At 42.7% G+C, this 26,274-nt stretch overlaps 1 protein-coding gene and 1 pseudogene across 2 annotated transcripts; one reads left to right on the top strand and one right to left on the bottom strand.

Annotated features, from left to right (window-relative positions):
• Positions 1-20,445: 20,445 nt before the first annotated feature.
• LOC311358775 (gamma-crystallin M2 pseudogene) lies at positions 20,446-21,550 on the bottom strand (annotated as a pseudogene). The gene is made up of 3 exons: positions 21,542-21,550; positions 21,112-21,354; positions 20,446-20,721 (listed from the first exon to the last, which is right to left on the bottom strand). The product of its transcript is annotated as a gamma-crystallin M2 pseudogene (transcript).
• Positions 21,551-23,653: 2,103 nt separating this feature from the next.
• LOC311358660 (gamma-crystallin M3-like) lies at positions 23,654-24,275 on the top strand (the record flags this gene model as incomplete). Its single annotated transcript, XM_084478758.1, has 2 exons — positions 23,654-23,896; positions 24,000-24,275. Exons 1-2 carry the CDS (start codon positions 23,702-23,704, stop codon positions 24,273-24,275), a joined length of 471 nt encoding a protein of 156 aa, XP_084334884.1. The 5' UTR covers positions 23,654-23,701.
• Between the last annotated feature and the right edge of the window lie 1,999 nt (positions 24,276-26,274).

Raw genomic sequence — 26,274 nt, 5'->3', positions numbered from 1 at the left:
AGAGGGTAAGTAAACCAACAAACCAAACAACTCCCCCGTATGAGTAACAAAAAATTGCAATCAGAGCAGTGGTGACAGTCGGAAATGTTTTATAAAAAGTGTCCGCGTTGGGGTTCACAGGAGCGGGTGCGAGGGCTGTTAACAAACACTCGCTTGACCAGAGCAGCAACCATTAGGAAAACACCACTCAGTTTTTAGCTGGAGGTAGCAGATATTCTTCTATTTCACAGAACATTTCCAGTAAATACATTTTAGCCAAAAATAACACAAATTAAATGTTCACCAAAACTTTGTGAGAACGCCAAACATGACAAAAGAAGAAGGGATCTTGGGGCTCACCCAAATCCGAGGACTAGAGCTAAGCCAATGACGGATTCGTTTTCACCACTGTTGTACGTGTGATGTGAAGCTCTGCAAGCGGCGAGCAGGAGGGGATCCTGTGACAGGCCAAAACATCCCCAGAGGTAGAAAAAGAGTCTTGTAGGAAATGCCAGAAACACCTACGTGCTTACAGTAATTTGATATTAGAAGCAGTCGTTTTTGCCATTTGGCCAAATCACAATCCCTCATGTCATTACACAAAGATGGAAAATAAATTCTGGCCAATCTATACACACTCCCAATCCCACATGAGGAAACGACACAAGGAAAGCAGGAACGCACAGTTAGCATAGAAAACCAACACACACACACACACACACACACACACACACACACACACACACACACACACACACACACACACACACACACACACACACACACACACACACACACAAAACAAGGCCAAATGGGCAATTGCTCATCCCCAAATCCTCAAATAAGGGCTAATCACATTCATAGGCCATTATTCCCTGCAGTCTTCCATTATCATCCCTGATCATTTTCCTCCATTTCCTCTTCCATGCAACTGATTCCAGTTGCGGGAAGTGCGTTAACACTAATGCACTGCGGCCTACTGTCCTCTGTAACACAAAGCCCTGTTCACAACATGCTTACACTCCCTGATGGAGGAAGGAGATACAGGAGACTGGCCTGGATTTAGTTGCCGTTGTTATTGTTTTTGAAGTCCACGACAGTGTAGTAGTTGCACGTTTGTAGTTGCACGGTATTTAGCTGACCTCATTTCCTGAAGTGGATTGAGAATTGGGAAAGAGTGAGGGTGAGAACAAATTGGAGATGGTGCAGGAGGCGGGGGAGAGAAGGGGAGGGGTTGGGGGAGCGGGGGGGGACTGCCCGTCGTTGTCCAACAACTGTACAATTTAGGCTGATGACATCAACAGCCTCCTGTAGCCATAACAACAGTAATCTCCCTGGATTTGGTAGCAGGTGACAGAGGTGGGAGATGTCCATTGGCTGCTCGACACCTCGTTGGTCACAGGCCGACGAGGAGTGGGAAGCACCCTGATGCATCTTAATACATTTCCACTGGGCCCACATGAAGTAGCTAAGTGTAGCGTAGTTAGAGTTGTGCAAAGTATTCAGCTACTAATGGTTTGCAATTATCCAATTATCAGTGATAGCAGAACTTCAACAAAATGACATCGCCAGAAATGTAAATGAATGCAACGAATAACAGGGCAAATCCCTTTCTTTTCGGTTCAGTGAGATGGTTTGAAACCACAGCTCTCGTAGTGGTCGCAATGTTTATTTGATTCATGTAACACTACACCTGGAGGACTGTGAAGAACAGAGTTTAGGAAAATAAAAATATATGAAACTGACAGTTTCTACTACCATTTCTTTCCTGTAACAAAACAACCATATCAAGAAACAGAGCATAATTCCAATTGAACCATCGCCATCATGCAATTTGCCCTTTCTGCCAACTTTCATGAGCTAGCTTAACGAGGCAAATCAAAAGTGGTGTCCCTTTCAGAAACTAGCGTTTTCATGTGTCACATGTTGAATAGCGAACAGTAAGAATATTCAGTCTACAAATTTTAAACAGATGTGTCATCTAAAAGTCAAACGGAAATAATTGGTCTATGTGATATATCCTCATCCTCATCGTCGTCCGCTTATCCGGGGTCGGGTCTATGTGATATATCTGTATTATATATATTATTTTCTGTTATATTTTTTATACATTTTCTAGATTGTTTGTGGTTTGTTAAGTCCAATCTTCCTTTGAAATATAATCTTTTTTCTCTTTAACAGTGTTGAAAAATAATATTTTAAGTGGGAATCTTTCATCTTTAATTTCAAATACTGTATGGCAGTCTTTAAAAAAATATAGTAAATACAAATAGTACAAAAATTCACCATTCAAATTATACCAACTGCATTGAGTAGTCATCAATTTCAACACAAAATACCACTCCTCTTATGTAAACTATTTTTAGTCAACTAATCAGGTGTTCAATTTGAATCTGAAGTTTTCTTTGAAGTTTTGCGAGGAAGGTGTCACTGGCAAACCACAGGATGTTGTTCATTTGTGTAGGATGTTATAAAACCTGCTGTCCTCTATGTAACAGGCGTGAAGCTAAACACATGCTGTGCTCATCTCATCCACCTCTCCTGTGCCGCACACTCGTCTTACTGCAGCAAACACAACGCAACAAAGGAACCAAAATGCAATCAAGTCATGAAAGCAGCCCACTTCGGTGGAGTTTGGGGGACGGGGGTTCAGGGGAGGATCGTGCTACAGAGGTAATCATTTGGCTGTCTAATCTGTTTCCTTAAACCCAACGTGGCGCGCCGTGGGGCGCTGCCGACAGCCTACACACACCACAGGAATGGCGATGGGAAGACATGTCATGAGCTGCCAAGGCTTTTCCTGGATGGCTGTGTCTCAGCAGTTTTTAATTAAAAGGCTCTATTTGTGCCACACCGCCCAGCTGCCCATGAGAGAGAGAATACAAGAGGAAAAAAAGGAATTACTGCATTCATCTCCGTGCTGGCTTGGGCCCATGATGGCCCGTTGTTTTATTGAGACCCATATGCCACTTTTAACAGAACATCTGGTTACTTGTTTTCATTTATTGACTGGTCGCATCAGTCATGGTTAGCATAGGTATAAATACAAAAGAGAGAAGGGAACGGCTGGGGCGTTTATGAGTCGGCCCATTCTGGGGATGGATGAGGAAAGCGTGATTCAGGAGGGTGCTGAAACAAATGTGTTTTGACACATCTTAAAGAGACAAAGAAGTTTGCTTTATAAGGGGCAGCAGAGAGAGAGGTCATGTTTCCCGAAGCTCCGCTAGGCAGTGGCAAAAACTACTTAATTCTTCGTTCAGGTTTACTTTATTTTATTTTATTTCATGATCATAATACTTAAGAATATATAGTTTGTTTCCGTCGACCTCCATCGCTCGATTCAACAATACATTTTTGCACTTTTTATGACTACCGGATCAGACCGCAACAAAAGCCTTGGACTTTCCAATCGCCAACATGCCTCTGTACTCTGTACTGGCTTTATTTGAAAGGACTCCTCCAGGATACAGTACCGATGGGTGAGTTTGCTGAGCTAGCTCAGGCAAATACACAACAAGATGATCAAAGCTACACTGTATCCTTCCCGAAGCTGGACAAGAGAGAGACTCGACAAATGCTAAGCTTCCCAAAGCTAAAGTAGCATGTATCTGCCAGATTAGCCAATCGCTGAAGTTAACCCTGCCTCTAAAGAACCGTTTCCTGCCACTTCAAGAGTCCACGGACGCGCCTGCCACCCATGCACCCCTGAGCCCCGAGATGCATCCAGACGGACGGTGCGGACAGAGACCGACCATGACCCTGTCGCCAGAGAGGCCAGCTGCGCATGTGTCTGCCACCTGTGCACCCCTGAGCCCCGAGATGCGTCCGGACGGACGTTGCGGACAGAGACGGAAGAAGAACCAGTTGGCACGGAGGCGAGCTGTGCATGCGTCTGCCACCGCCACCTCAAGCCAACAAGGGCCCATCCCACAGAAAGCAGATGAACCAGACACTCTGATTGTAGGAGACTCAACCATAAAGAATATAACTGGTAAGAAGATCAAAACATGCTACTTCCCAGATGTGACGGTTAGTGATGTCAACCAGAAACTAGCAACAATTATATTGGAAAACCCCAAAATCTCACAGGTTATTGTGCATGCAGGACTTAATGATATTTGAAGAGAACAGTCAGAACTTCTGAAGAGGGATTTCACTGAACTATTGGACATACTGGACAAATTACACATTAGGTCATTCATCAGTGGACCCATACCAGCAGTTGACAGGGGAATAAACAGATTCAGTCGTCTACTTGCACTCAATACATGGCTTTCCAGAGTCTGCAATGAAAGAGGAAGGGGCTTTATTGACAATTTCAACTTGTTCTGGGGGCACAAATACCTTTTCAGAGCAGATGGCCTACACCCAAACAGGTTAGGCTCAAAACTGTTAGGGGACAATCTTCTCTTCTCGCTCTCCCACAAATCTACCCTGCCACGGTCCGACACACAGGCCACAGTCAGAGCACAGGTTGAGAAGAAGCAAGACTACAGCCTCCCCCACACATGTACTGTGCCACTATCTGACACACAGATAGCAGACAGACCACAGAACTTGAAGAGAGACAACAGCCCGCCCGACACCATCGACACCATGCCTTCCCCCATCGCAGATGCTGGCTTGGCGAGGAACGGCCACGCCCCTCTGCAGTCCCCCATCGACGATGACCTCCAGCCTCATCTCTCCCATAGCCACAACAACAACTCCAGCTCCACTGTCTCCTCCCTTTATGATTTTCCAGATTAATTTAAGAAACTGAAAAATGATGGTGTCAAACTGTGTCAATGATACCATCGCCACATCATTGCCACAGGCTGATAACACCCAAGCAGAGGGTGCCCCAGCCCGCCCCCTGTACTGATAGTAGTTCTGATTATTACTGAGACAAAAAAGGGTTCAGCCGTAGACACAGTATGAAGGAAGTTTCGCATAATCTGCTGAACCCAAGGTTGCCTGTCAAAACATGGCAACTTCTGCATCTCTGCTGTAACCACTAAGAGAGTAAACAAAGGGAAACTTAGACACACTGCTAACCTCACAAATCTCATACCTATTCCCTCCAAACCAAAATCAACCTTAAAGCCTATCAATAACACCATCAGGATGGGTCTACTTAATGTTAGGTCTCTTAATAACAAATATTTTTTAGTTAATGATTTTATTACCACTTCTCAACTGGATTTTATGTTTTTAACTGAAACATGGCTAGAACAAAATAACAGTGCAACCGTTCTGATAGAGACGATGACTTTGATGACTTTACAGAATTATTGTCTAGCATCTCCACAGACTTTGACTGTCTAGTTATAACTGGTCACTTCAATTTTCATACTGATGATTTTAACAATAAGTGTGCAAAAAACTTTTTACCATTTTGGACACATTTGAAATGTCTCAACATGTGAAAGAGGCTACTCATTGTAAGGGGCGCACTCTAGACCTGGTTATCACAAAGGGTCTCAATGTTTCAGATCTCTCTGTGACTGATCCTTCACTGTCGGACCACTTCTGTGTTTTCTTTAACATATCTTTTATTCCCGACATACAGACAAAATCAAACTGTCAAAAAATGGTATATCAATGAACATTCTAATGTACTTTTTAAAAAGGCCATCTCCTTGCTAACACCTCTCAACCCATGTTCTGCTGATGATCTTTTAGAAAACTTTAATTTGAAAATTTTGAAAGTCATAGATGTCATTGCACCTTATAAGGTTGAAACGATTTCTGGAAAGCAAAAGGCACCCTGGAGAAAAGCTGCTTTTGTAACAGCCCAGAAAAAAGAATGCAGAAAGGTTGAACGCATATGGCGTAAAACAAAACTTCATATTCACCATGACATCTATAAAGAGAGCCTCCATGCCTACAATTTAGACTTAAAAAGTGCTAGAGAAACATTTTTCTCCAATATCATTAAAACCAATACTAATAATGCCAAAACCCTATTTACAACTGTTGACAGACTGACCAAGCCCCCAACACAAATTCCACCTGACCTTCATTCCACACAGAAATGCAATGAGTTTGCAGCATTTTATACTGATAAAATTGAAGGCATCAGACGCACCATCAATGTCTCTCCACTTTAAACAAAAATGTTGGACTACCACCCTGTTCAGGCAAAAGTAACGTGGCAATGACATGCTTTAATGTCATACTCTAAAACTCTTGTGGAAACTGTGACACAACTAAAGCCATCCACCTGTTGCCTTGATACTTTACCTACAACCTCTTTAAGAATGTTTTTGACTGCCTAGCAATAGACATATTGCAAATAGCTAACAACTCTCTCCAATCAGGCAATTTCCCAAAAGCCTTAAAAACGGCAGTTATTAAACCCCTTTTAAAAAAGCGGAACCTAGAGAAAGTTGTCCTCCAGCAACTTAGTGACTTCCTGGCATCAACTGGTTGCTATGACACCTTCCAATCCGGATTTCGACCCCTTCACAGCACCGAGACCGCCCTTATTAAAGTTGTAAACGACATCCGTCTTAACACAGACTGGCAAAATCTCAATACTAATGCTACTAGACCTCAGTGCTGCATTCGACACTGTAGACCATACAACGCTTTTGGACAGATTAGAAAACTGGGTGGGGCTTTCAGGCACAGTCTTAAATTTGTTTAGGTCCTACCTACAAAATAGGAACTACTTTGTTTCCATTGGCGACTTTGTTTCAGAATCAACAAACGTGACGTGTGGAGTCCCACAAGGTTCGATCTTAGGACCCTCTCTATTCAACATCTACATGCTCCTACTAGGGCAAATCATGCAAAATAACAATATTGACCATCATTGCTATGCTGATGACATGCAAATCTATGTATCGCTATCACCAAATGACTATCAGCCCATAGATCTGTTGTGCCAGTGCATTGAGCAATTCAAAGACTGGATGTGCCGAAATTTCCTTAAACTAAATGAGGACAAAACCGAGATAATTGTGTTTGGTGCTAAAACCGAAAGGCTTAAAGTAACCCAACAACTTCACTCTCTGTCCCTGAAAACCTCAATCAAAGCCAGAAATCTAGGGGTTATCATGGATTCAGATTTCCATTTCGAGTCACATCAAATCAGTTACAAAATCTGCATATTATCGCCTTAAAAACGTAGCAAGACTTAGAGGTCTCATGTCTACCGAAGACTTACAAAAACTTGTACATGCCTTTATCACTAGCAAGCTTCATTACTGCAATGGTCTCCTTACAGGTCTCCCAAAGGCTATAGCTTGTTCTGAATGCTGCTGCTAGAGTTCTAACAAAGACCAAAAAATGTGAATATTACATCAATTCTTAAATCGTTACATTGGCTCCCTGTATGTCAGATAATTGATTTTAAAATCATGTTGCTAACCTATAAATCCCTACATGGTTTAGGGCCAAAATATTAAACTTATATGCTTCCACTACATAAGCCTTCTAGGCCACTAAGATCTTCTGAGACCAATCTGTTAATTATCCCCAGAGTCAACACGAATCATGGGGAAGCAGGATTTAGTTACTATGCAACAAATAGCTGGAATAAACTCCCTGAGGATTTAAGACTTGCCCCAACTCTGACAGCTTTTAAAACAAGACTGAAGACTTTTATGTTTGCCTTAGCTTTCTGCTAAATCTTAAATCTACAATGCTTTTTTAACTTTGCCTTTATTTTCTATCCATTTTTTATTTTATCACTAACTTTGCCTTTATTTTCTATTTTTACCAGAGAGATACATGATCTGATACCAGAGAGACTGGGTTAGAGTCCTAGAATCTGGGTTGGAGTCCCAGAGAAAGGACCAAGTTCTTTTAGGTCAGGTTAGAGTCCTGACGTGGGTAAGGACCAAGTTCCTTTAGGTCGGTCGGAGTCCCGACGTGGGTAAGGACCAAGTTCCTTTAGGTCGGTCGGAGTCCCGACGTGGGTAAGGACCAAGTTCCTTTAGGTCGGTCGGAGTTCCGACGTGGGTAAGGACCAAGTTCCTTTAGGTCGGTCGGAGTCCCGACGTGGGTATTGGAGACTGTTGATCTTAAATACATTGCACTTTCTAAAATGCTTTTTTTTTTAACTTTGCCTTTATTTCTATCTATTTTACTTTTTTACTTATCTATTTTCTTTTATTGTATGACAATGTTTATATGTGCAGCACTTTGAGTCTGCCTTGTGTATGAAAAGTGCTATATAAATAAAGTTGCCTTGCCTTGCCTTTATTCACTGAGTCTGAGCTCCACAATAGTTCTGTGGTGCTGAAATCCTATTTTTGACAGCTTTTCTATAGGCTGCTGTTTGTCATTGGTTTGGTATCCTGCGCAGACAAGCAGAGCTAGACTTATATGAAATATAAGGAAAATATACTATTATAACTTAATAACTCCCTCATTTTTCTTTCCATGTGTCTCTGGCTCTTTCTCTCCCCTTTCTTGCTTCCCTCTTTCTTTCAAGTATACATTTTTAGTGCCTAGCCACATAATGGCACTACTATGCCAACGCAACCTTGCAGAATAAACACTGATCAGTGATAACCGTCACATCAACCCCCACATCAATGCTCTTGCTGATCCAGGCACATTTCTAATCCTCACATTTATAATTATCACAAACTGCTGTTCTACAAAAACACGTCCTCTTACCTAAAAGAGTTATGACAATGTGGGCAGACAAACAGCCTACAGTAAGAAGACTTGTGTAACTGTGCTCCAGATGCACTATGACGGCTCTACAGTTATTATCCTGTGTGTCATGTGACATGGTGGATAGATCACATTGGGAGTTTTGGGAACAAACAGCGTGACATGAGGCTGTCCCTCTCTTCACACCTGTAGTACGCACTTTAATGTGCATTGTCAGATGGACCATGGTGACACAGCACAGAACTCAGTCTGAATAACCTCACAAGGTCGACTTCACCTTCTTGTGGATAAGAGTAGGGGTGTCTCTGTGTGTGTGTGTGTGTGTGTGTGTGTGTGTGTGTGTGTGTGTGTGTGTGTGTGTGTGTGTGTGTGTGTAATGGAGACAAACAGAGAGAAAACAAGAGACATAGACTGTGATTAGGCATAGATGAGCTTTTTAGATAAGTGCTTCCATTCCCATTGTCTAGACAGAAATGTCCAATGACGCTATCCGACTAAACATGAAAATGATTGGCAACCCCATTATGTACCCCCCCCCAACCCACACATTCGTGTGGTTCGTCTTCAAAATGAAAATGCAATTATGGTATGATTTACATCCAAGTGTAGGATATTTACAGGAGAGCTGGAGAAAATTTCCTGAAAAAGGAATTAATTAAATGTAAAATGGATTGATCGAAAAAATGGAACCATCGCTCCTCAGTAGGGGAACAAAACTATGGATTAGGATTTATTACCATTTTGCAGCACAGGACACGTGATAAACAATGCATAGAATCGTTTAGTTCATAACCAAGACTCAATATAAATGAATTGTTAAAATTGTAATTAAAGCCCAAAAGCACATTTTTTTCTATTCTCTGTAAAATACAAGAAGTCTATAACTTCTGAACTTGCTGAAAACAAGAAGTAAGCAGTAGCTGTCTATTGGCTGCACACCCACGTTTCACAATGGCCATTTGCACCTGCTCTTATGAAACACAATGTGTCTGCATTTCTAAAACCATTAGGACTTTTGTGTGCCTCAAACCGCTTGTCTTATACTTGCCCTTTAAATACTGGGCCATGGTGGTTTCACAGCTCCAGAGACCTTGGACAGAGTCCCTTGATGTGTGTGTGATTCTTCAGACAGCCACAGCCCCTTCCTCCTTGATGGGTTGCTGTCTCTTTGTGTGCAGGCCTGGCTGGATTGGTTCATTGGCTGAAAACACCTGAGGCCGGTCATGGCTGATTAAGACATATCTACCTCTCATGTCCAATTCAGTCATTCATACACACATGACACAACTGATTGGTTGACCTCTTAGACCTTTCTGATTCACTAGTTTGTTGATTTCCACGTGTGTGATTCACTGTGTGTATGCTTTTGATGAAAAAAACAACATCAACAAAACAGGATAACAGCCTTTATTCCAAATAAATACAAAATAATCTATATATATATATAAGTTTGAGGAATAGTAAAAAAAATTGTTTGAAAAGTCAAAACAAAAAATAAAAAATATTGATACTAAAATATTGAATTGATTAAAAAAAAATTTGGCACTTACCATTAGAAAATAAGTTGGCCCACATTGCATAAGATTTGCATATAGATCCTTTAAGTGTGGGTTAAATGTGTTCCAAAGAGCAGGAGAAGGGGTGTGGGGGATCTCCATCCAAGCACAATTAATCATCTCGTCCACAAAGTGATAAAAGCAATCACATCCTCATTCATTTTTGTCAGCTGTAATGCGAGCGAGGAAACCCCAAATAATGCAATGAAAGGGTCTGGTGTGATCTGTGTGACACTGACCTCATAGTGTGTTAAGGACGTACTGCCGGAGCACACCGTACACACAGATGGTTCACAGTCCTGTACGTTTTGGATAAGCTTCTCTGGTCCTTATGAATGAGTTCACGTTGATGAGACCATGCTGAGGCCAACTAGAAGAGAGGTGTGTACCCTTTTGAGTTCCCCTTCCCATTGTTCATCTGATATTACCTGTTCCTCCTCCCATGAAGATTTAATGTTGTATAATAAGGTGGTTTGTAAAGAGCAATTATTCTCAAAGTAGCTAGTAGGTAGCGAGTAGGAAGTGGGCTAACAAATGTGTCAAATCGTGTTTTACCCGGAAGGGTGTGGGGAAACAGGGATCCATGCTGCGGACGTAAATCAGGATGTGTCAGATTCGTCAAACATATACTATATTTATTGAAATTTGTAAGTATATGCTACACGTCACGCTAATAAAAAACAAATAAACTGTTAATAAAAACAAATAATTCCCGGCAAAAAGTGTTATCTTATTTATTTTTGGAGTGTTCACGTGTAGTATATACTAAAACAATTATTCAATAATTGTTAATTAACACAGAGATCTCCTTTGAAATCCTCAGATGGCGACAGTAGACCATGTTGACAGAACCCCCTTCAGCTTGTTGGGGGCCAGTGCCATCCTTCTATGGGCCTCAGCCCGGCACTGCCCAGAGGGGCCTCCATTACTGTCGTCCCATAAATCAGACTCTAGACTAATATCTAAAGACTGATGGGAGACAAGGTCAAATCTGGGTGAACGGGGCGCTCCACTTTCTTTCGCTCCATATATGTTTAGACCAATCATGTTGCCAGAGGCGGGGTCCAATAAGCTCGTGATCCAGAGGTCCAGAAGTGTCCTTAAAGGTCTGTAAAGGTTTCAAATCAACACTCGCTCCTGTAGAATTACACATTTTTAAAATCCACTTCTGGAAGCTTTGTCCACTCGCGCAAATTGGTTTTCTACATACCGGAAATGGATGCAAGATGCTACTCCGGCCCTTGTATTCCTGGTTCCCCCCACCCCCGCAGATGTTCTTCTGTAACTTAGTAGGAGTGCTGGATCACAGATAATCGCTACTGTGATGCAGCTGGCCTATCTAAACTAACTGAGCAAATTACGTTTGCCCCGAGGTTTCCAAGTATAGACTGTGGTAACGCTCGTAAAAAATAAATCCTGTGATCCATCTCAGAGATGGACTGAGGCCTCTGCTTACATAAAAAAAAACAAGAGAACCAGAGGACCCAGATGAAAGGGGTTGAGGGAGAAAATAAGCCACAGGCCGGGTTTCCACTCTCTGGGAGGTCTCACAGCCGGCCTCCTTCGGGAGAACTCGTGATTCCATTATTGGATTGTTTTACCATTCATCGGCATGACAATTTCCCCTCAGAGTGGTCATTATAGATAGCTTGGCACGAGATAATTTAAAAAATATAGACCCAATGCCCGGAAATGAGGACCGATGAAAGGGTGTGCTGCTGACTCCAATCTAATTTCCAGAGGATTCTCTCTTTCAGGGTCTCCTCTTCAGAGGAAGGAGAACTGGGGGCTTGGGGGTCGTCTTGTAGCAGTGGGGACATTATCTGACCAGTCACAACATGTGCAATGAGGGTGATAGACTTTTCTTTCTTCAATACGATGACGGACATCCACCGAGCAACGTCCCGACACCACAGGTTCCTCACAAGGACAAAACAATCATGAAGTCGGCAAAGTATAAACATTAAATAAATCCCCGGGAAGGTATACACATACACACACACACTATACACATCAGTGAGTCACACCATGCGACTCAGAGAGATAATCTGTAACAGGAGGCAAGACTCTATTGAATTAGCCTGTTTTATCAATGTTATAAAAACCAAGCGTTCCCAAATGTAACATATGAACCATCCCTGGTCTCCACATTCGGTTGGAGCAGGACAGGGTGATGGATGGTGTTGTTTCATAATGGTGAGGCTCGTGAGGGCAAGGCGTTGACCACCAGGCGCGTGTCTGTTGTGGCAACCCAGGAAGAATCACTAAACACTGGCACAGGAGTCCCTTCCACCCAAGCAGGGCTGGCGCACGCACACTGCAGCCGTTTGTTTACAGGCTACAGGGCTGGTGTAACGCAGCACAGAGTTATTTTCTCGGGCCAAGGTGACGCACAGGCATTGTGAGGCAATCTCAATGGTGAGGCATCCAAATAAAACCTTGCTCGGGTTCCACTGAGATCGATGCTGTGTCGAAGGGGAAAGGCCGCCGTTTTGCCTGAATCAACGTTGCGTGTGAATCACCGAGGTGTTTGAGACGAGCTGGAGTGGATTCAATGATCGGTCTGGCTAGAAAAATGAAGGAAGAAGCCTTGTGGTGACAGATGCGGCATCTCCCCTGCTCTGTGCTGTATGCTGTTGCTTTTACAGCCTTTGGCTCCTCTTCTCATTAGAATGCAGCTCTTGTCAGCTGCTGCACACAGAGAGGGGAGATGGGAGTGATGAAACCAGGGCTAAAAATAGCCGCCTCCCAGGATCCCCCCTTCATGCCGCTCTGTAAACATTCAGAGAGCCAGCGTCAGCCAGCACCAGCCTAGACCTGTGTGTGTTTGTGTGCGTATGTGTGTGTTTGGTGCATGTGTGTGTGTGTTCATTAGGGAATATGTTTATGTGCATGGGTGTGTCGTGGGCACAAGAAATGTGTACGTGATGCTTGCAAGCTTGCAAGCTAGGACTGCTGGGCAAAATGTGTTCTGGCCTAACCACCGTATCTTTTGCCACGCTGCTTATCAATTAGAGTTAATCTATTGAGTTAACAAGCATGGGGTTGAAAAGGCTCTGGAGAAAGAAAAATGTACAGCATACACACAGCATCATGTTAAACATCTAGTTGGGACACCACCGATGTGATGTATTATGTATTTTTATTTCCGAGCTTATATTTGTCCAGATGGTCAAATAATTGTGTGAAATAGAGAGAAGGCAAAAACCCCTGGTTTGTTCTGATACAACAGTGACTCCATCTTTTTGAGACTTTATTAATACAAGCAAATATTGTGTGTCACTCACAAACACACACACACACACACACACACACACACACACACACACACACACACACACACACACACACACACACACACACACACACACACATACGTACAATGTGGCCTCATCCAAAGCTGGAGAAGATATTACAATAGACCCGACTAAAACTGTAGCAGTATTCACCCTTTGCAGGGACAACTATTACAAAATACCATACATACACGTTTGTCTTACAAATATGTATGGTTTACGTAGTAAAACAAATTTTGTGTGGCTCAAATCAAAGGCATTCAACACCAGAGAGCAGTATTTCAGACCCACCGAGTCACTGATGCCAACCTCGTAAAATGGAGGCAGTAAATTAAAACGAGGTGCTCTTTTAAAGAAAAGATTACACTAGCTGCAAGCCCCTAATCTCTTATGAACATGCAACGGCTCTGATTAAAATTCTTCCCATGCATCATGAGGCAGAGAGCTTCATGCAGTGAGTCAATACACTGGCTCACACGTACAGCACATCGTTTAAACAGCCAATTCGCCTCTAATCACTCAGGGCAATCTCACATTCAAATCAGAAGAGAAAGCGTGCCGTGTACAGCCACCTTTCTTACCCAACCGTGGTGACGTGACACTGGAGTATACACACAAATGAGAGGGGATTCTCTAGTCCAGACACACACAGGCTGTTCGTATGGGGATCGGTTGGAACAAGATGGGGTGTCTGCGCATTTCTGTCTGTGTTTCTGCGGTCATATCGCATTCAATTTCACCGATCCGAAGGGATGGATCATGGAGAAGGTGAAGGGAGATGGGTTTCCATGGCAATACTGTGTTGCTTTTTTTCGTTCTTTTTTCTCTCCGGTTTGACGTCATATCAGGCTCCGTGGTAAATCCTTCGCACTAAAGTGTGTTGGCGTGTGATTGTGCACATGTGTGTGTGTGTGTGTGTGTGTGTGTGTGTGTGTGTGTGTGTGTGTGTGTGTGTGTGTGTGTGTGTGTGTGTGTGTGTGTGCACATACAAGTAGAAAGAGTGTTGATCTCAAGGTAATATTATTAACAAATGAACACAATAATATTACAATTATTATTTTTTTGGTGGACCCAAAAACTATTTATCCGTGGAGGACCCTGGTTCACATAAAATAATCCGAAATTGGGATATATATTTTTTTCTGTTTTGTAATACTTAGATCACGCATGCTGATGTCAGAGCTGCAGTATGCTACTGCTGTATCCTGTGACTCCTACACAAGCCCTTTGAACTTCTGCTGTAGACATGGCGACTGCACTGGTTCTGCTTCAAAGAACGACGCGTATTTGCCACCCGGCCTGGCTACATGACTGGACACAGGTGCGGTGTGGTCATTTGTCACCGTGCTGAGCAAGTGGGATGTTGGGAGAGGCTGGTGCACGTTCACTGAATGTGCAGTGGACGTGCACCACATTTTAGATGGCTTTCATTTGTCTGCCCATAGTAGGCTAACGTAAATCCAGTGTAATGCTGTCCTCTAGTGGCATCCAAAGGGAATTGTTAAAATGGACTTTAGGACATTTATTGTATGTATCTGACAGGCTCTAAACATTAACTATACAGGCCTTGAAAATCCCTGCAGCTCCATTTCTCTTTGTATTTGATTGAGTTCTGTGTGCGTGCTCTGACAGACATAATATGTACAGACATAACTAAAGTGAGAAGAAGTCAAGAAAGGAAAGGAATGTAGTGACAGGCCACATAAAGGCATGCCAGGGATGAACTTTGTTTAGTAGAGTATACCACAAGCTTTTCATAGCGCTTACTGTGAATGGCTATTTGTGTCCCAAACTTTGATCCAAATTAAGGTCTCAGCATGTCACAACATGGACCAGGTGTCTGAGTATGAGAGTGTGAACAGAGGTACACATGGGCGTGTGTGTGTGTGTGTGTGTCTCGGTGTGTGTGCGTGTCTTGGTGTGTGTGCGTGCTTGTGTGTGTGTGTGTGTGTGTGTGTGTGTCTGTGTGTGTGTGTGTGTGTGTGTGTCTGTGTGTCCACACTTGTGGGTAGCCAACTGTGCGTTGATGTGTGTGTGTGTGTGTGTGTGTGTGAGAATATATATCTGTGTGTCCATACTTGTGGGTATGCATCTGAGTGTCTTCATGTATAAGTAATTGCATGTGTGACTCTCAGTGTGTGTGTGTGTGTGTGTGTGTGTGACTCTCAGTGTGTGTGTGTGTGTGTGTGTGTGTGTGTGACTCTCAGTGTGTGTGTGTGTGTGTGTGTGTGTGTGTGTGTGTGTGTGTGTGTGTGTGTGTGTGTGTGTGTGTGTGACTCTCAGTGTGTGTGTGTGTGTGTGTGTGTGTGTGACAGGTGTGTGAAGGACACGTGTGATGGCCAGCCGGCGGTGGGCTGGCGGGAGGTTCCAGATCGCGGGGACATGACCTCACGGCGGTGGTTCTCTCTGAGGACCGCGGGGCGACAATCAACCGCGACAACGTCCAACTCCTCAGCTATAATGACCTCAACATCACTTTGAACACACAACGCACTTCCTCCAGAGTGTAGATACACACGCACGCACGCACGCACACACGCATGCACACACACACACACACACACACACACACACACACACACACACACACACACACACACACACACACACACACACACACACACACATACATTATGTGCATTTCATTAGGGTTATTGCTTCTCTCTTTCTCTCTCCCACTCTCTCCATCTCCATCTCGCCCTTTTTTAATCATGGACAAGCATTCAGGCATCAATGTTGCATTACTCTATCGCAATACAATAGTGTTAATATCAATCTATTGTTGCTTCTCATTATTTATTCGTAATAGTGAAGATCATGCCTATATTTGTGCCTTAAGCTTTATATGTATTTATTCATTTATTATTTATTTATATTGTTTATTTATTATTAAATAAATGTAAAAGATAACATATTTAGCAAGTTTATTCGCTGAAGCTTTTAAGAGAGCTGTTTAACTGTATAGAGTGTTTAACTGTATTTATTATCATTTCTACTACTACTATATATCTACTATTATACTGATTGCTTCTGAGGATTAGCTTAGTTTTCTCCACTGCGCACACACACACACACACACACACACACACACACACACACACACACACACACACACACACACACACACACACACACACACACACAGTGCAGTACTTGCCAACACTCTCCACTGAGACTGCACCACTCATCATGCAGCTATACATAATACTCGTTGGGAAATGGTGACAATTGAACAACTAACCACATTTACAGCAATGTACAGTTAGTCATCAATGAAAACAATGCAATGTTAAGCATGGTGCACACACACACACACACACACACACACACACACACACACACACACACACACACACACACACACACACACAGTGCAGTACTTGCCAACACTCACTAGGGGCTCTCTTTAACACAACTTGTACTTAGTACCCACTTTGTTCTCGAACACCAATCAATAGTAATCCCATTCTCTCATCCGACCACAAATCCTTTCATCTTGCTCTCATTCTCTCTTTCATCCCCCCTGCTAGAGCACAGAGGGGGGGGGGGGGGGGGGGACATACACAAACAAGCCCGGGCCAAAGGGGACAGGGTGCATTGAGGTCAGCTATGTGTGGCCGGGTGAAGGTGCTGGCATCGGCAGCCATTGTGTTGCCAAAGACCCGTTGTTGTTTCGGTGAGCCTCGCCCCTGCTGGCTTCAGCACTATCGGCCAGCTGACACGCTCTGGGCCAAACCCGGAGTCATCAGCATGCCGGCACCCCTTTGTCCCCAGGTTAAGCTGGGGTCTGCTGACTGCCAGGACAGCCCTCCGTTGCAGCGCTGGTCCCGTGAGGACGCCTGCCCCTTTGTTTTGAGCCACCAGGGTGAGATACGCATCGTGCACCTGCAGCCTGTGGTGGGCCTGCAGACTTTAGACTGTGATATGCATAAGCCCAGGGATGTGTCATAGTCCAGCTGATTGAACACGGTAAACCACTACAGCTATAGTATATGTATAATATTGATACTTGAATATAGGGCATATATAAATATTATATTAAAAGTTATATATTACAAAGTATGTGTATTTTCAGGACTATCGTGACTTCCAGGGGGATATTGACATTTTGGAGAGTCGCCCCCTGGTCTGGTCTATGTTGTTCCTCCATAACATCACTGTTATGGCCCAAGGGTGGGGGAGCCCGAACGCACCACAACAGACGAGGGTTGTACAGTTCAAATGTTTATTTGATGGGAATGAGCAGAGGCTGGTTGATGTGGAAGGCCGGCCGGGTTGGTGTGGGAACCAGTAGGGCGGTGTGGAAGGACAAGCGCCGCGGTAGTGACAAGATATAGCTAGACTGTTTGACGATCTTGCGATGGATGGTTGAGAAGCCGGGGTTGATAAGCAGGAAGTGTTGGTGATGATCCACAGGTGTGTCTGGTAGTGATGGCTCTTTTAAGTGAACGATGGGAGTCGGCTCCCGACCGCGAGCCGCTGTTTCCTTTTTTATTTTTTATTTTTTAATATAAAAAATGTTTGCCTAGGCAGAATGACATGAAGATCTCTGCGCTACGGGTGCTCGGTGCATGCTGTGCGTGTGTGCAGTGACTGACTGTCACGTGCATGCATGCAACCAATCACGTGTGGATAGACAAGGATCATACCATTAAGCAAGCAGCGAACGAAAACATCAGCTACAGCAATTTATTGATAGTAGAAAATGTATTTTTTTTCTTTTAAATACTTCAGTACAAAGGATGTATTGAATAATTGAAGTGATATATAGGCCTACACATACGAATCATACGTCAAAATAGGCTACATTCGGCTGAATTATAAAAGGTATAAATGGTGATATGAAGGTTTGGGAGCCGAAAGAGCGTTTGGTGAGCCGATCCAAATGATCCGGCTCACTAAAAAGAACCGAAATTGCCATCGCTAGTGTCTGGTTATGTTGGAGAAAGGAACAGTAAAAAACTGGTCTGCTAGCTCCACCCACAACATGAAAACACAGACAAAACTCACAGGGTGATCCTATCTCCCGCCAGGATCCACAGCACACGCCGTACCAAGTACCAAGTACAAAAAAGAAACTAGATAGGAAACTAAACATATATGTCTTACCTGAGATCCACTACGTCACCACCACCCAGAGTGGTTTGGTGCATTGTGACCAGCTGATGTAGAGGCTTGTTGATTAAGAAAGCAACTTTATGACTGGGAGGGTATATACTTATGTTTTGCACTGGAAGTATTGGGTCCTTTCTGCAATGACACTATGTCGATGTCAAATTGGACTTTCAGAGTTCAAACCAACTTTTTAATAGCAAACTCAATTGTGGCAGTCAATATTATCATTATGTCCTATTGGTGTCAAATCTTTTGTTTTTGGATTTTAATGTATGGACACATCCCAATGCTTCATACCATGTCGACCCACTATTGTACAATTGTACTATGGTGGCTGGGGTTTTGATCACACAGTCCATGTTTTAAGAACAACTTTTCCTAGCAGCTGCCACCAATGCCTTGACTCTCCCTTGGCGCTCCCTCGGTCAGTTAACAGCTTTAAATCTATGTTGAGCAGTCTGACCCATAACAATTATTTTACCAGTCTATATCATTCACTCTGCCATCAGATGTTTGTTTGCAGCCAGACATTAGTCCATAAAGCTGCCCTTTCTGCAAGTCCAATCCACCCAATTACAGCTCAAGCACCACCCGATGGGGCAGCCTAAATTGTTTGGGTGTTTCTTGAGGATAATGTTAGAGTGAACAGGAAATAACAGACAAACCACATCTGTACCTTAATGTTACAAACCCTGATGAAATTTGTGGAAGAAAGCCCCTCGGGAGAACCTAACAATGATATACTGTATAACATTCCGTTATCGTCGTTCAAGCTCCCATGTTTAAATATTTTTTATTTTATTTTTTACAAAACTTAGGGAGGGAAGCCCACTATCTCAGGGAGGTGCAGTATCAGCTAGTGCTTCAGAAGGACTGTTTGAGAAAGAATGGAATATTAGTTGTAGAAATATTGGAAAGGCTGTATCCACCTTCTCTATACCACAATACGTTTTCCTGCGGTTTATGAGACACTATAACTCATAAGTAATTTTTAGCTCCAAGACGTTTGAATGGCCAGTGTATCCAATTATCTTTTTATGTTCATGACTGTATTCCAGAATGTATTAGACAAGTAGTCTGTCTTAGTCAATAGACCAAACATGATATTGATGATAGTGTTGTTTTGGGGTGATGGCTGTAGCAGTGACTATGGTAGTGTTCATTTTTGTTCTGAAACATATTAAGGCAACTCAAATATTAAACTTCACTAAGTATGTACTTTAATTGTATAAGTATGTAGGGATTTAACAAAACAGTGAAAGCAACCACACAAAACCTCCAAACTGACTTGAGTTGAGTACATTTTTCAATGAAGATTTTCAAAAGTGAAAAGAAACTGACTTATTTTCATTAATTAAACAATATCTTTGACCCACTTCTCACACCGTAGTGAAGCATGGACACTATGTCTGTGAATTAATCGAGGATCAGTTCAGATCAGTAAATCAAATACATTAAAGCTGGTCAGTTCTCCTCAATGGAAGCAAGCATAAACGCGATGTGGTAAAAGTGTATTTAAATTATTTTATTGCTAAATAAAGTATGGATATTATTTTGATTCACATACGGTCCGATACATTGCTAAACCAGCATTCAGTATTCGTAGTATTCGTAGTAGTCAGTATTCCTGGCTCCCTTGGTTTTGTCAAATGTTTTTTACCTAAACCTCACTGAATATAACACCACAACAAAAATCTTTGCAGATTGGAGGCTTTTAATATCAATGTGCATACACACTTAAGAGTGGACCCTGGAAGAAAGTTTGGAATGGAAAAGGAGAGGAAGGAGGGAGAGGTTGTGAAACTTGAGATGACGCCCTAAGGCTCTCAAAACCCCCCGGGGATGGTTCTCATTCGTTCCATCACGGAATTCCTCCATGTTGGGTTCTAGAACTCTGTGATCCTGCGGAAGGAGCCCACGCTGGGGGAGGCCGCGCCCCAGTCGGCGTAGTTGCGGTACTCGCCACGATCCAGGAAGTACTGTTGCCCCTTGAAGTTCGGCTGCTCGTACAGGGCCCAGGCGCCGTCCGTCACCATGCAGGAGTGGAAGTCGCTGAACTTGAACGCCTCTGAGACCGACGGGCAGTCCTCGGTCCACTCGGCGCTCTGCCCGCCGAAGTCCTGCTCATCGTAGAACTTGATCTTCCAGGACTTTCCGTAAACCTTGAAACCATTTCACAGGGACACAGGTGAAGAAGATAGAATGAGATGTTACGATCATAATTTGTCTTCATTGTTTAACTAACGCCGTCCTGTCTGTGTGTCCATCGCTTTCGATGTATTGGCTGTCTTCCTGGTTTCCTTCACCTATCAATGGGCATGGGCAAACCCCTGCCAAAACGTGAGCCCTTTATCTCTCCTTTTTGTCTGTTGGCCTTCCACTTATTACTGCTGGATCAGTGCACACTGGTATTTCGCTCGGGTACTCTATTGCACCCAGTTATTCATAAAACATTAAACCCCAGTTTAATGTGCAAGGGACACTCTAATACAAACATAAACAATCCCGGGACTCGTGCCCCGGGAGAGCGACTGCCGTTTCACTCAGCTTACATTTTTGATAGAGCGGCAAGACGTGATGCTGTCATTGAAGCTCATCCACTGCTGCTGGTCGGGGTACTCCCCGGGGCTCAGGATGTACTGGTAGCCCACGTAGTTGGGCCGCTCGTACAGCACCCAGCAGCCACTCTCCACCCTGATGGAGCCGCAGCGGCTGAAGAAGGAGTTCAGGTCCGGGCAGTCGCTGCTGCACTCATAGCACTGACCCTGGAAGTTCCTGTCCTCAAAGAATATGATCTGCAGGGAGAGGAAACGTTGCTGGTGAGTGACCGTCACACCTCTGCCGTCACAATGTGTTTCACAGGTTTGTTAAGCTGCAGCATACAGACATATAAATGCTTAAAGATTAAAATTAAAAGAGGTGAGAACGGTGCAAACAACAGTGTGAATGTGGTGGAAATATATTTTTCGTTGGGATCCTTACCTTCCCCATTCTTGTTGATATTGCTCAGTCTTTTTTCTTCCAATTTTATTTAACCTTTATTTATTCAGGTAGATAACACACTAAGATAAAACCAATCTTGTTTGGAAGGGTGAGCTTCCAGCCTGCTGCAGCTGGGTTGGGCTATATATCGAAATGCAGAATGTGCTGACAGGGGGGTGCCATTGACAACTAAATTAGCTTGATTTGCATATCAGCAAAATAGTTTGTTAACTTTGATTTCAAATGTCTTATATCAAAGAATTGCGTGGGTGAGAAGTGAAATGTATTTAGGTAAATGGCTGTACTATATGTAAGACTTTTACTTTAGTACTCAGAGTTACTAAAGGTTTCTGATTCAATTACTTTTTCTGACAATAAAATGTTTTTCTTTTGCAAATGTTTATTTTGTGCAATGAAATTGTGCTTAATGGAACGGCGGACAATGGCTTTATGGTAGAGGCAACATTTCATATGTTAAGAAATGTATTTCATACATTAACGAGGGCAAACAGTAGAAACGCTATTGAGATGTGAACTCTTACGACTATTTAGTAGTTAGTTAATAATTAGCACTTCTAGCGATTTGTTTTGATGCCAATGCTAAATTTGTAATAAATAACTTCAATTTAATAGTAATTCAATCCCAAAAATATGACAGGTGCAAACAAGCTTAATTTTGCATTCACTTTGCATTGTTGTTCAACCACAGGCAGGTCTTAATTTAGATAATAAAAGCCTTTACAGACATAAAACTAGAAAGCTGATTTATGTGTTCGGTACCTGTAACAGGTAAGAATCTACCATCATTTCTGTATCATGGTTGTACTGAACAAAATAATCTCCCAACCTAACAGCCTACTCCCTGTGGCTTTTATTTATAATGTTAATGTTTTCACCAAAAATGTTGTACATTTTATCAGTGCACACACACATGCACAAGAACACACACACATATGCACGTATGCACACACACACACACACACACACACACACACACACACACACACACACACACACACACACACACACACACACAGACACACACACACACACACACACACACACACACACACACACACACACACACACACTCACACAGAAATAATTTCCCCTTGGACTGTTTCAGCACAGGGGAAATTGTTTGAGATTGATTATAAAGATGGTTGTGATTTTATTCTGTAATATATTCAACCTGAAATTATTTTGTATATATATTTAAATAAACTACAATTCAATTCATATATATGTTTTGTTTGGGTCTGAAATGACATGAAAACATTAAATACATTCTGAAGCTTATCTGAAATCTCTGGTATACTAAACCATACATTAGCATTTATTTGACATACAACTATTCACTTTGGAAATGTTTTTATTTATTTCCTTTAAGCATATGACAAAATACAACATGTACCCCTCTCATCTTGAACTCATCTCTTTTTTTAGGATGCACAGTGGCACAAATAAAGCGAACAGTGATTGCATATGTGCTTATTCATCAGGTTCATCATGTGAATGACAAAACCCTGCTACCGTATCAGTCCAAGTATAAAAGGGCCCAGCAGCGATGGGTTACTGACAGAACTGCACAGCAACAAACCATCAAACATGGGCAAGGTATTTATGAATTGTATTATGTAGCATTACATTACATTTATTTAACCAACGCTTCTTCCAAAGTGACTAACAATAAGTACATTCAACATGGCAGATACAACGCAGAAATTGCAAGTACATACAATTAATCAAATAAACAAACTGCATCTAGGGAGCCTATTGTTACATCTGGCAGATGGAAACCTAGCCTTCTGGCTAAATCTGCCATATTTACAGAAATATTTATTAATATGCACTGTCCCTGTCAAATAAACAAACTCAAGCATCAAGTGCTACATTTTAGAAACAATTGAGAAAGTATATTTTTCTCCAAACTGATTTGAGGATTTAGCTGAAACTAACATTGACAATAGTCTGCTACAGCTCTATAGAATAAACATCATCAAACTAAATTGGCATATAGCCTTAATAGCCTGTACCAGTCAGCCCCCATTTGCTTTCCTTTACTGGTCATAACATGTGTAAAACGTTTAAATTTTGCATGTCATTTTCCAGATCACTTTCTACGAGGACAGGAACTTCCAGGGTGGCTCCTATGAGTGCATGACCGACTGCGCCGACATGTCCTCCCACCTGAGCAGGTGTCACTCCTGCAAGGTGGAGAGCGGCTGCTTTGTGATCTACGACCGCACCAACTACATGGGCAACCAGTACTTCATGAAGAGGGGAGAGTACTCCGACTACATGAGCATGACGGGCATGTGCAATGGCATCAGGTCCTGCCGCATGATCCCCATGGTAGGTATCAGAATAACGAAAAGATTAACACACAACTGGTTTTACTCATATATTGATTCTATTTTAAACCAATTGCGTCTTCTTCTTACTTACTGAAAACCAGCACAAGGGCCAGTACAAGATGAAGATCTATGAGAGGGAGAACTTCGGTGGTCAGTTCCATGAGATGATGGAGGACTGTGACAACATCCAGGATCGTTACAGCATGTCCGACTGCCAGTCCTGCCACGTGATGGAGGGACACTGGCTGACGTACGAGCAGCCCGAGTACAGAGGCAGGATGATGTACATGAGGCCCGGAGAGTACAGGAGCTTCAAGGATATGGGATATGATGGAGTGAGATTCAACTCTTTCAGAAGAATCATGGATTCCTGTTAAGAATTAAATAGAATTCCTTTCAAGCACATAATTGGTCATGTTGTGTGGACTTGTAGTACCTTGCTATGACAATAAACACTTGATTGAACAAATATCACAATATTCTCTTTAAATCGCTCTACTAATATGGTACAGTATTCTGTCATACACTCTGGTGTATGAATAAATACATACTATACAGTATGTAGAAGAAAAAGCAAAGCAACATAATAATATACTGTTTAAATATTGCAGGCTTCATTCATTGCATGACATTACGACCATTGTAATCTCATGAAGACGTGCATGGACTATGGCCTATGAGATGGCCTATGAGATCATCCAAATATCCAAATGTTCTGCGTCTCACAATAAATATCATCCTGAATATCAGTAGAGCCTCAGCTGGGCAGCAATTGTTATCCACCTCTAGGCGTGGCCATATTGTCAAAAAACTCAATCAGATTAAGTATCTCAGTGGGGTTCTTGCTCTCTCCAATCTTGCCGAATCAGGTCGGAAACTTGTTGAGACAGATCCTGTTTGTAATCTAATAAACAGAATAAGATAACTGTAATAATAACTGTAAAAAATATATTTTCTTATTAACTGAATAGAAATTTCAATGACATTGTAAGATTCATGATTTTGAAGAGTAGGTTCAGAAGCAATTTTTGATTTGGGTGTAAAAATATTTATGAAGTTGGTGATCTAATGATCAGCCAAGTCCTCAAACATAAATTACACAGCCATATCATCTTAATTGCAGAGAAATGTTATGGAGGAACGGGGCATATTATGGGTTGTTTATATTAAAAATCTTGCCCTTGTCTGCTCTTTCTCTTTTTACAACAGTCGAATCTAGAGCAGCTTTGAATACATTTATATGGCTAGACATGAAGGGAGACTTAGACTGCTGCTTTTCTCCACATCTATCAACTGCAGTCTATATCATAGAAAAATTCTCATTGGGAATGATCTACCTATAGACAGAGATGGCACGACAGCTTACCTTCTGAGAAAAGGCTGAGACATTTACCTCCAACACAAGTATAATCCGTACCCTTATTTTGGAAGTTAAGCAGATAGAATTGAAATACATGCAGGCCTATCAATGGATTGCTGGATTGCTTGGAGACTTGAATAGCCATCATACAGAATGGGGCTACAGTAACTCCAGTGCTGATGTTGACTTCCTGGTAGACTGGACCTCTACTGCTGAGGTGACATCCTATACGATCCGAAGGAGCCGCACACTTTCTACTCTGCACGATGAAACAGCTCCACCAATCCAGATCTGGCATTTGCAAAATGGCCACAACAACCAGCCAGCCTCTCCCTGTCAGACACATCCTGGACATGTTCCCCCGGTCACACCATCGACCATCTCTCATCACCATCCCATTCCTGTTCCAACCAGTGCAAGGGGGGGGGATGCCAAGAGGTGGAACTACTGCAAGGCAAACTGTGCAGGAACTTCACGACACTAGTGAACAAGGCAGCTGCTGGCCTACCACCACAACCCAAATGACGCCTATGACTCGTACTGCAAGATGCTGCTGGCCGCAGCCGAAAAGATTATCCCACGCGGTATACCAAAGACATATGAAGCAGTAGGGTGAGAAAGCTCAAGAAGGAAGCATGGCTACGCAGATGACCTGGCCATCCTAATGAGCAAGCCATCCTGGGAAGCGGTAGAGAGCCTCTCTGGAGACATGAACATCCTGTCTTCATACCTGAAGAACTGGCGCCTCAGTCTTAGTGCTGACAAGACCGTATCATCAATGTTCCACCTCTACAACGAAGAAACGTCCCGCAAAATGAACATCACGGTTGACACCCGGCTACAGTAGCAGCCCTTCCTAGGCCTGGGTGATATATGGCTGAAAGACCTATCACGATATAACTTGATCATATTGATAGATAGATATCGATAACTATTGTTCATTTTAATGACCTAAAAAGACTAGGAATTACCATGCTGGATTTAAACACTTCTGTTTAACACTTAATATGACCTTT

Source organism: Micromesistius poutassou, assembly GCF_964030765.1.
Source record: "Micromesistius poutassou genome assembly, chromosome: 14".
NCBI lineage: Eukaryota > Metazoa > Chordata > Actinopteri > Gadiformes > Gadidae > Micromesistius > Micromesistius poutassou.
This window is presented reverse-complemented; position numbering and strand designations above follow the sequence as displayed.